The following is a 12,150-nucleotide window of genomic DNA, read 5'->3' on the forward strand; positions in this document are numbered from 1 at the left end:
CTTGTGTTATTAGCCTTTATTGTGTTATAATAGATGGCTAGAGTTGATGGTAGTCGAGGTAATGGTCGTGGTCGTTTGCGTGGTCGCGGTAGGTAGCGGGGTAGAGCCTCGAGGAGCGACAAGAGCGTTTGCCAGACTATCACGACAAATTTTATTGGCGGATCGCATGTGCATCAAGAGGGGCCGTTAGGTGAGGGTAGTGTGAGTGTCATGGAGCCAGGTTTGACCGGAGGCGGTACTGGTTTGTCTAGTTGCAAGGGTTCAAACAGGTTTGGCTGGGAACCTAGTTGAGGGTGATCTAGCAGGTGGAGCCAAGGTCAAGATAATCATCAGGCGGATTCGTTGACACGGTAGCTGGAGCGGTTACCGGGTGCAGTGCCAGTGCTGGCTCTAGTGGGACCACCAAGGGTTGTGGATGTGTTACCAGGGAATGTGGTTGTGCATCTAGTGTTTGTGGGAGTGCAACCAGTTGGATTGGGTTTGCAGCATGGTGTAGGTGCGATGGTTGATCAGTCATACCACCTGAGGATGGGGGAGTAGCTTCAGAGGCTTAGTATGAGTACGCTTCTCGGGGGTACCGATCCCTTTGTAGCTGACAAGTGAAGATTGTAACTAGAGGCCTTATTTCGATCTATGAGGTCTCCGAAGTCGTACCAGGTGGATCTGGCGGTTCACTTCCCTGTTCTGCTACAACAACTTCACACATCCTCAAACTCGTAGAACTTTTAGGATGTGTGCAGTTGTCATAGGGTTTTCCGCTGTTGCGGTCAGATCCTTTCGAGATTGAGTTGGAACCAGGGACGACGCCGTTGTCGAAAGCATCCTACGAGATTTTTATTGCAGAGATAAGGGTTTTATCCGGGTGAGTACTTCACTGTTGGGAGCACTAGTGTTGTTTCTGAAATAGAAGAAATGTAATTTTCGGTTGTATATCGACTATCGAGGGTTTAACTGGGTCACTATGAAGAACAAGTACCCTTTATTGAGAATACGACGTTTGGACGAGGTACGGACAGCACATGTTTATAATGATGCCATTCGGGTTGAAGAATGAATCGACGGTGTTCATGAGGTTGATGAACAGTGTGTTTCAGGAATATATGGGCGAGTTCGTGATCTTTTTCATGGAAGACATCTTGGTGCATTCTAAGACTGCCGAGGAACAGTAATTAATTTGCGGACCGAACGTGTTAAAGAATGGGTGGGAGAAAAAGTTGTACACTAAGCTGAGAAGTATAGTTTCTGGCTGCGGGAAGTTGGTTTTCTGGGTCACATTTTCTCAGAGAAGGGGGATTCTATGGATCCAGAGAAGATTAAGGCCTTCAAAGATCGGCCGAGGCAAACAAAGCCTATCGAGATCCAGAATTTTTCCGGTGTAGCAGGTTAGCGGGTTATTACTGAAACTTTGTCAAGGGTTTGACGAGTATGGTTCAGGCGATGACTAAGCTAACGGGGAAGAATGTCTTATTGTGTGGTCACTGGAGTGTGAGCAGAGTTTTACACACCTAAAGGTGATGTTGACTTTTACTCTAGAGTTGGCATTTCCTGAGCATGCCATATTTGGTGTACATGGATGCGTGGAGAGTTGGTATTAAGTGTGTGTTAATGTTGTAGGGTAAGGTGATTGTCTATAATTCGAGGCAGTTGACGAAGCATGAAGAGAATTATCCTACCATGACTTGGAGATGGCTGTAGTTGTGTTTGCCTTGAATATTTGGCGATCTTAGGATACCCAATGCATATTTTTCTTGTTTTCACTCCCTTTCACCTAAAGTTAGCCATAGCACCTGTGTGTTGTTTGCATCGGTGTTTGGTCAACCGGAAGCATGACATAACATATACTGGTAAAGCCATTGCAACAATTTTTTAAATGACTTATTTGCTTCCCAATGATAGAGTTTTCTCATGCCAACCACTTAACCATGATTTCAACAGATCACTAATAAAATTAAGAACATCTCTAGAAGACCCGCTAATACATTCCGTGGGTTGCGAGTACCATGAAAACTGCACTTACTCGTCTTGTTACGGTTGAAGAGATATAAGCTGAAAAATCTCTTCTTTAAAGTTACGGTTAAGGCTATTCTTGTTTTGAGCTAGTAAATAGTTTTTGACCCTTCAGAGAATTGTTCAACACCATTCACATCAACGAGAGATATAATTATGTTTTTCACTCTCCTTCGCTGCACACTCGCATGAAAGAATCTTGTGTTACGATCACCCTCACACAACTATTTCTCCTTACTTTGCTGTTTCCAAAACAGTTTTTTTTTTCTGTTCTATAATCTTTTAAGCAATGAAAGTACAACAGAAGCTTATTACCCTGTACCTCAATCTTGTTTTTAAAACGGTTATACGCTCTTTGAAATCTTCGGCAGTTTTCAATTTTACTCATTACAGATTTCATCTCCGTTGTCTCAACTACTGCCCAACCTTCTTTTATCACATCATCAAAACCTCCCTCTATGCAACATGTTCTCATTTATAAACTAAGTAAACAACATAGATGATTAGAACCTATACGGTTCAGGTACTCAGCTTGTACACGTAGAAAAAGATGAAACCAGGCGACATTGAATCAACATCCTATTAAGCTCTCCTACACAAGAAAACTTGTAGGCTACAATCATTCATCATATTCCTAAATGGAAAGAACGATGATTCAGCCCTTACTTGTCCACCAATCTTCTCTGAATTATCCATTATCTCATTGAGATCACCCAAAACAGGCGAAGGTGCATCCCGAAGAGCAGCAATATCAACTAACGAATCGCCGTACACAAATTGACGATGTTGACTAACTGGATTAACTTGAATGTCAATAATACAATGATCTGAGCTAATAACATGGACCTCATAAGAAGCCTTCCACAAAAATTCAAGACCTCAACTTATACTCACCGGGACCACAATATGAGCATGATCATAAGCCAATGATCGGTTCAAATTCAACACATGACGACTGGATTTTGTTTTTTGTCTACAGGAGGAACAAGAAATCGAGGAAATGTTTACGACGTATTTCCCTCAAAGTAGGAATTGTCAAAGTGCCCCCCCCCCCAATCCTTGATAATTTCACCTCATAAAAATCATTGATGACTCAGCGGTTACCCATTTGGGACCACAGTATCTTCCATCCGTTTAGCTTATTTCGTTGTTACAATCACTTCATCTGCTGCTTTCCATTTTTAGGATATTCCATCTTCAACATCAAAAACCAAAGCTAGCTTACTTGTTCACATACTTTCTTTAATGGCTTGTTTTTTTTCCTACGCCACTGCTGTGGGCGGTGTCTAGTTTCCCTACTCTAATACGTGTACGAGAGGAACCAGCCAGCATGTACGCGCTACAAAAAAAACATACATTTAACGACTATAATATTAGTCATTATCTAGTCGCTAAATGGTGTGTTACGTAATTTGACAGTCGATAAAATAATTATTCGTAAATTTAGTCGCTAAATAGTGACTACATTACGACTAATGTTTGTAGTCGTAAAATTCGTCGTAGCATAGTCGCTAAATTAGCGACTATGTTACGATTACAAACTTTAGTCATAATGTAGTCGTAAAATTCGTCGTAGCATAGTCGCTAAATTAGCGACTATGTTACGATTACAAACTTTAGTCATAATGTAGTCGCCAAAATTAGGGACTAAATGAAGACTAATTTACGACTATGGTTGTATTTATTATTGTATTTATACATCATATATACAAATTATATATTATGTTAATAATGATATTTATATTTATATTAATAATTTTTCAATATATTTAAATTCTCAATAATGTTTCTTGGAACTGAAAGATATTAAAAATGAAACTACTATATTTATTAATATGAAACCATGAAATTTTAAAAAACTGAATTACAAATAAAATCAACAACATAATTAAAACCAAGAATACATCATACTCCTAAAATAACAAACTTCTAAAAAGTAGATGAACAACTACATAATTAATGGTTTAAAACACTCTCAATTGCCTTGTATTCCATCTTTGAAGCCTTTTGTGGCCATCCTTCCCTGCAGCTGTCTTGAATCTCAGCACATTCATGTGAGACTTAGTACATTCACGTAATGGTTCCTCGTTGTGATTTTGAAAGCTGCACAGTCACATATATGTCAGAACAAATGTCTTTCAGCTGAATGACATTCTTATCATGCAGCTTCAGAAATTTTATCTCACTAATTGTTGTTATTAAAAATTGCATCAAACAGATAATCAGAAACCAATAAGGATACGTTCCTAAGACACAAGCACAAACACTTATTTCAGAAACCAGTAAGGAAATGTTCCTAAGACACAAACACAAACACTAATTTCAGAAACCAATAAAGATCAATACGTGTGTAAGACACAAGCACAAACACCATAACATATTAAATGATTTGACTATCTCCTTTGAATCTTATACGTTCCTACGACACCAGGAAAAACACTCATTTCAGATTTTATCAAATAAACACACCAAAACTGAAGAAAGATGAAGTGTATTTGTAGCATTAACATGTTTATGATCTTATTCTTTTCAATTGAGTTTGCATCCAAGTGTTTTCTAACTCTTTTCTGAATTGAAACTCGGATTTGTGGAGTTATTGGAGGATGTATATTGTATTTACGCTTCTCGGTTTATTCCGGTTATTTTTGATATAGCATACATGTATATAAACAGAACGATGTACAGTTTTACAATTAATTGAATGAGAAAATCATTATTCCATAACAAACTTTCTCCTTTCATCTCATTCTCTCTCGATATTAATATGGTATTAGAGCCATCTGAGCTCTAAATCTTCTTTGATTTTTGATATGTTCTTCCTTTCTCGAGCTAAATTTCATCTCTCTCTGCTCTCTCTTTGAGTAACAATGGTGACTATAGCTCGTGCGAATAGGAAACCAGCTCGATCGAAGGCTTCTTCATGCTGCGCTGTTAAGTTTTTGGCTGGATTAAATGAGTCTTATGTAATTGTTTGTCGTCATATCATTTCTAAGAAAGCATTGCCTACTCTTGTTGAAGTTTACAACATTTTGGATCATGATGATAGCCAAAAGAGTTTCTCTCCTGTGACTCCTTCCACAGATTTTCAAGTTTCTCAACTGACATCTTCTCTTCAATCTCCCCTGCAGTGATATATGTTCAGAATGTTCCAAATAACGGTAGACCAATCTGTTCATTCTCCAACCGTGTAGGACATATTGCTGAGAGGTGTTATCGTAAACATGGGTTCCCTCCTGGTTTTGTTTCTAAGGAAAAATCTGGTGCTCAAAAGCCACCTGTGGTTGCTGCTCAAGTTTCTCTTACTTCTGCTTCAGAGAACTCTCCAGCACCAGTTGATGGTTTACTTGGAACTTTTATTAAAGATCAACTTCACAATCTCATTGCTCTTTTCAGCTCTCAACTTCGGGTTACACCTCCTATAATAGTTCTTGCTGAAGCTAGCACATCTCACTTTGCTCTAGATCACCCCGGTATCGCATTTTCTAACTCCACATACTCTTTTATTGGTATTCAGGCTGCCTCAAAACATACATTGTCCACAGACACATGGTTGATTGATTCTGGTGCAACTCACCATGTGTCTCATGACAAAAATGTTTTTGTTTCTCTGGATACATCTGTGGAGAGTTATGTAAATATGCCAACATGGCATCCCATCAAGATCAGTGGTCTCAACTCATCAGTATCAGCTCTTTGACATCTGATCTTGGTTCCCGAGTGATCTTTGATACCTCTTCTTGCCAAATACATGATCCTATCAAGGGGGTGATGATTGGTAAAGGTCTTCGAACTGTAAATCTATATGTGTTAGATACATAATCTTCATCAATTTCAGTCAATGCAGTGGTGGATATTGGTATGTGGCACAAGAGACTTGAACATCCTTCTTACTCAAGACTGGATGTTCTTTCTGGAGTTTTGGGAACTATTGGACACAAGAATAAGAAAACTGCTTATTGTATGTCATTTGGCAAAGTAGAAGAAGCTATCCTATTTTTCTGAAAAACATTTGTAATTCAACTTTTGAGTTGTTACACATTGATGTTTGGGGACCATTTTCAGTTGAAACAGTTGAAGGATATAGATATTTTTTAACTATAGTTGATGATCACACCAGGGCAACATGGGTTTACTTACTCAAGAATAAAAGTGATGTTCTCACTGTGTTTCCTGGTTTCATCACTGGAGTTGAAAATCAGTACAACAAAAGAGTGAAATTATTTAGATCATATAATGTTAAGGAACTGCAGTTTACACAATTCTATTAGTCAAACGACATCTTTCCTTATCACTCTTGTCCTGAGACACCTGAACAGAACTCGGTCGTTGAACGAAAACACCAATACATTTTGAATGTGACCAGAGCTCTATATTTCCAGTCTCAGGTTCCTCTTTCTCATTGGGGAGATTGCATTTTGACTGCGGTTTTTCTGATCAATCACACACCTTCTCCATTTCTATCCAACAAAACTCCATTTGAATTGCTCACTGGTAAGCAACTAGATTACACCCGCATTAGAACCTTCGGTTGTCTTTGCTATGGCTCTACATCACCTAAGCAGCGACACAAGTTTCATCCCAAAGCACGGGCATGTCTCTTCTTGGGTTATCCTGCAGGTTATAAAGGGTACAAGATAATGGATTTGGAAAGTAATGTGATCTATATAACTAGAAATGTTGAATTTCATGAAACAGTTTTTCCATTGGCTACTTCTCAGAAACTGAAGCTACAACAGATGTTTTCACACCAATGGATTCTTTGTCTTCAGGTACTGTTCCTTCTCTTCCTATCTCTTTAACTCAAATTTCTCCATCACCACAAATTTATGATCAACGAGTGAGAAAACTTCCTATCTCCTCTTTTCTTTCTTATTCCAACATCTCACAATCTTATTTGTTATACATCAACAACATTACCAAAATTCTGATTCCTCAAGCTTATCCTGAGGCAAAGAACTCCAAAGAATGGTGTGAGGCTATTGATAAGGAAATTGGAGCTATGGAAAGAACTAATACTTGGGAAGTTACTACTCTACCTCCCGGTAAGAAGGTTATGGGGTGTAAATGGGTTTTCACTATGAAATTGCATACTGATGGGAGTCTTGAACTTTATAAAGCACGGTTGGTTGCTAAAGGTTACACTCAAAAAGAGGGTTTATATTATATTGAGACATTTTCACTTGTTGCAAAAATGGTCACTGTGAAATTGCTTCTCAAAATATCTGCCTCTAAGAACTGGTTTCTCACTCAACTTGATATTTTCAATGATTTCTTGAATGGGGATTTGGAAGAGGACATATATATGCGTTTACCTGAAGGTTATGCAGAGATTAAGGGGGACCATTTGGCTAAGAATGCTGTTTGTCGACTCAAGAAGTCTATCTACGGTCCAAAACAAGCAGCTGGGCAATGGTTTATTAAGTTTTTTGATTCTCTGCTGCGTTTGGGTTTTACTAAAGGCCATGGGGATCATACATTGTTTGTCAAGAGTTCTGGTAATGAATATCTTGCAGTTTTGGTCTATGTTGATGACATCCTTATTGCAAGCACTACTGCTACGTGAGCTACACAGTTGACAGAAGCTTTAAAGTGAGAGAGCTTGGCCCTTTGAAGTATTTCTTGGGTTTGCAAGTGGCTCGTAATTCCTCTGGTATTTCTCTTCGTCAACGGAAATATGCTCTTGAACTGTTGACAACTTCAGGCATGTTGGCTTGTAAACCAGTTACAACCCCTATGGTTCCAAACCTGCAATTATCAAAGAGTGATAGTGATTTATTAGAAGATAGAGAGATGTATCGCAGTTTTGTCGGGAGACTGATGTATCTCACTATCACTCGCCCTGATATTACTTTTGCTGTAAACAAGTTGTGTCAATTCTCCTCTGCACCGCAAACTACTCACCTCATAGCCGTGTATCAGGTTCTTCAGTACATTAAAGGCATTGTTGGACAAGGACTTTTCTACTCTGCAGATCCAGACATCACTCTTAAAGGCTTTACAGATTCTGATTATGCTTCTTGTCCTGACAGTAGAAGATCAACCACGGGATTTTCTATGTTATTGGGGTCGTCTCTCATCTCTTGTGAAATGATGTGGTCTTCCCTCTTTCCCAGTTCTATACTCAGATAGCACTGTAGCGATTTACATAGCCACAAACCCCTTTTTCACGAGGGCACCAAACATATAGAAGTGGACTGTCACACAGTCCTTGGATAAAGGCCTCATCAAGATGCTTCATGTCAATACTGAAGATCAAGTGTAATATATTCTCACGAATCCTCTCTTTTGATGCGGACATCAAAACCAGAATAAACCGAGAGCAAACCAGTCCACACACCAAACCGATTCACATGGAGCATTTTGGAGAATGCTTGCCTATATGGAGTGCTGAACAAGCTCAAGGCCTAGTGTTAATTATTCACCAGCAAATTAACCCTAAGAAGACCGGTTCAGGAGGAATCATTTACCAAGCAACTGATTTGACGATGGTACATCCTGACGTACGAGATGAAGTACTCCCGGACGGACCTGAAGTACTCGCTGATGAACCTGAAGTAATACAAGACCAGATGAAGTTATTCAAAGAAGTTTTTCTTGTACCACGTAATGGTGTGTATGGACATTTGAATTGGAGCTTAGAAGACACTTTACACCATTCAAGGCCTATATCACACAAGAGTTGGTGCACCTCATCTCACATGATCTTTATGGGGCTTAAAATGGATATTTCCTTAAATGGCTCATTCCAAATATTCCCATGGCGACCTGGAGAGTTTCCATATCACTTAGAAGCTTCATTACACCCTCTAGGATGCACCACACCACACTTGATCAGGAGGATCAATTCTGAGCTCTACTTACCTTATTTGGACCCATTTGGCATCAACACACAATGTCTACTTCCTTCTTTGTTTGTGTGCGTGTGTAAGGATCTTTCAACCATCAAGAAGCTCCCAAGACATTCAATATATCCCCCAAAACCGTCCAGATATAATCCCAATCATATATCACCTCTATGGCCAAGGATTCAACCATAAAGACTCCAACGGCTAGTTTTTGATCACATATCTTATTTCTTTATTTAGATTTTAGAATGTTGTACTCAGCCCTATATAAGCTGATCATTAGTCACATTGTAAAAACACCCTTGATCATTTTAAAAGTAATAGCAAAGTTTCTTCTAGTCAAAGTTCAAACCTTTGTTATTGTTATTCATTAGTCTTAAGTGAGTGAGTCTCTTAAGTCTATTGGAATCTGCGGATTTGTTGAGTGATTCAACATTCTTTATTCGTTCATTGATCGAGTGAGTCGATTATCCCACCGATTGAGCGAGTCAATCACCTGAACTATCCCCTGTACCATCCCTTGATTCATGAGAGAGTGCTTCGATTATTTCTTGCTTTAATCTTGTTATTTGCTTCAGTATTTTATTGAAACAAAAAAGAAATTTTTTTGTTTCTTGCTTTATTCTTATAGATTTGCTTCAGTACCTTGTTTCAAAAAATATATATATATATTTGCCTTAGTTTTTATTTATTTTTGATTTATTAATAGAAAAAGCCATAAAAATCATATTTTTCTATTTTAAAATTAGTTTCGTAGTTTTATTTTTATAAAATCTGAAAATAAAAATAAAAATTGTTTTTTCCATTTTGTCATTTGAAATTTTCGAATTTATTTGAAGAAAAAAAACTTCCATATTTCTTTTTACCATTTATTTGTTATTTCCTTTCTTGTTTTATCTTTGCTTGATACGTTCTTAATCTTTTTCTCTTTCTTTGTTTTGTGCAAGAGAATATTCAAGGATTTTAGCCATGGAAGGCTATTCAACACAAGAAGAAGAGTCTTACGACTCCAGCTCCTTTGAGTCCGAGAAAGAAGATACAAACCAAAGTTGGTTTGATGAGGAGGATGAATATGATGCAACACCATGGCCTCATGGAGATTACTCAAGGTCAGATTATAGTGACGAAGTTGATGAGGATGAACCTGAACAAAAGCCACCAGACCACTCCCTAGATGCTATTAATTACCAAGGTTGGTACACCAAAGAGGACCATCAAGCGAGTGAAGCTGAACAATTCCATGGAGATGATTCATAGTGTGGAGATGATGTTTCTCAAATCAGTAATGAAGAGGAGGCATATTATGAGGAGACTGATTCTCAGTCCAGTCAAGAACAAGAAGAGCTACATCATGAGGAAGAAGAGAGACTATGGTGTGAGATACCTTACTCTGACCATGAGGAAGATCACCAAGGAGAAACTGAATCCCAATTCAGTTTAGAAGAGTTTGAAGCAAGTTTTGGTGATAGATCAAAACTTGAAGAAGAGTTTGATGAAGAGAATGAAGCCGTAAGTTAGGCTGGAAGAGATGATTCAGAAGGAGACTCTGTCAAAGAAGATGAAGAAGTAAGTGAGGTTGTAAGAGATGAATCCCGTTACATTAATTTTGCAGGCCATCACCAAGGGCCAGAAGCATAATTGCTTTGGGAAGAAGACATGGAGGATTGGTTATCATCTAACCAAATTCCAGAGGAGGAAAAGACGGTCTATGCGGAGGATACCTTAACCAAGGATGCGTTTAGGCGTTGGGAACAAGATGCATATATTTGTCTTGAATATGATGAACCAAATGCTTCTTGGGTAGAGATGAAGCAACTTTTGTATAAAGAGTTTGTGGAAGATGAAAGCGACATGTCTCAATACAATTTATGGATCTAAACCAATCCCAAAACAAGAAGATGGAATCTAGCAAAGTCCAAGACTTCACCTAAGAGAGCTTTCAGCCCCAAGCCAAATATGACGACTACAACTACTCTAAAGGAGAAGAATGAGTCTAAGTCAGCAGCTAATACAAGTAAAGATGAGATAAATTCAAACCCTCGAATTATTGCTACAAACCCGAGTGCAAACTCATTGCATGATTCACAAGGCAAACGAACTCAAGGTAAGTCTTCTAATCTTTCTAAGTTAAAAGATGTGATATGTTATAGGTGTCATAAGAGAGGACATTTTGCTGCAAATTGTTCAACTAGAAAAGTAGGAAGGTTAAAAACTTTAGAGTTTAAACCGAATGCTAGTCTAGCTACAACAAGTTCAGAAAATTCAAATTCTTGTATGATACACTTGCTCTTGTCAAAGAATGTTGATTCAGGTCACACTATGGAGCACAAGGATAAAGAAGTTGAAAGAATTATGAGCATTGAGAAGCAACCATTAGAACTACTAGTAAGTGGAACTTATAACCTTATTCGATATTGGAATAATTCCACCATTCATCGTTGCTTTATCTTTTCTGTTTTTAATAATTCAACTTCAAGTACAATGCACTTGATTTTATTGTCAAGTTTCGAGAAAGATACAGAAATCATAGAATACAATGGCCATCAAGAAACTACATCCAAAAGGAGTTTAAATTTGGAGAAAACGGAGAAACTAGCAAGGTGTGATAACATGCACCCATATTCAAAGCTTAGATCGTGTTTCTCAGCCACTAAAGAAGAAGAAAATGTTGAATTCAACAATATCATACTGAGAGAAGGACCGCCTGATGCACTACGCATAGCCAAGCTACAACAATACCAAGGTAAGACCCTAAACACCAAAAATCGAATGAAGGCTAACTTGCTTTCTCTTGGTGCATATTGTACAGTTTCGAGGTCGGAACTTTTTCAAGAGAGAGGGTATGATGCGGACATCAAAACCAGAATAAACCGAGAGCAAACCAGTCCACACACCAAACCGATTCACATGGAGCATTTTGGAGAATGCTTGCCTATATGGAGTGATGAACAAGCTCAAGTCCTAGGGTTAATTATTCACCAGCAAATTAACCCTAAGATGAACAATGGGTCAGGAGGAATCATTTACCAAGCAACTGATTTGACGATGGTAAATCCTGACGTACGAGCTGAAGTACTCCCGGACGGACCTGAAGTACTCGCTGACGAACCTGAAGTAGTACAAGACCAGATGAAGTTTTCAAAGAAGTTTTTCTTGTACCACGTAATGGTGTGTATGGACATTTGAATTGGAGCCTAGAAGACACTTTACACCATTCAAGGCCCATATCACACAAGAGTTGGTGCACCTCATCTCATATGATCTTTATGGAGCTTAAAATGGATGCTTTCTTAAATGG

General features: G+C 38.4%; 1 protein-coding gene across 1 annotated transcript; it reads left to right on the forward strand.

Moving 5' to 3' along the window:
• The first annotated feature begins 9,821 nt into the window (after positions 1-9,821).
• On the forward strand, positions 9,822-10,370 carry LOC111829093 (acidic leucine-rich nuclear phosphoprotein 32 family member E-like). Its single transcript, XM_023777840.1, has 2 exons — positions 9,822-10,048; positions 10,136-10,370. The coding sequence occupies exons 1-2, from the start codon at positions 9,822-9,824 to the stop codon at positions 10,368-10,370; spliced, it is 462 nt and encodes a 153-aa protein (XP_023633608.1).
• The last annotated feature ends 1,780 nt before the right edge of the window (positions 10,371-12,150 follow it).

Source organism: Capsella rubella, unplaced genomic scaffold, assembly GCF_000375325.1.
Source record: "Capsella rubella cultivar Monte Gargano unplaced genomic scaffold, Caprub1_0 scaffold_18, whole genome shotgun sequence".
Taxonomy (NCBI): Eukaryota; Viridiplantae; Streptophyta; class Magnoliopsida; order Brassicales; family Brassicaceae; genus Capsella; species Capsella rubella.

Bases quoted from the DNA above. Each gene is read 5' to 3' on its own strand.
- LOC111829093 (XM_023777840.1), top strand. From the start codon at position 9,822: ATGGAAGGCTATTCAACACAAGAAGAAGAGTCTTACGACTCCAGCTCC. The intron at 10,049-10,135 runs GTACACCAAAGA...TTCTCAAATCAG, and splicing joins GCTATTAATTACCAAGGTTG to TAATGAAGAGGAGGCATATT.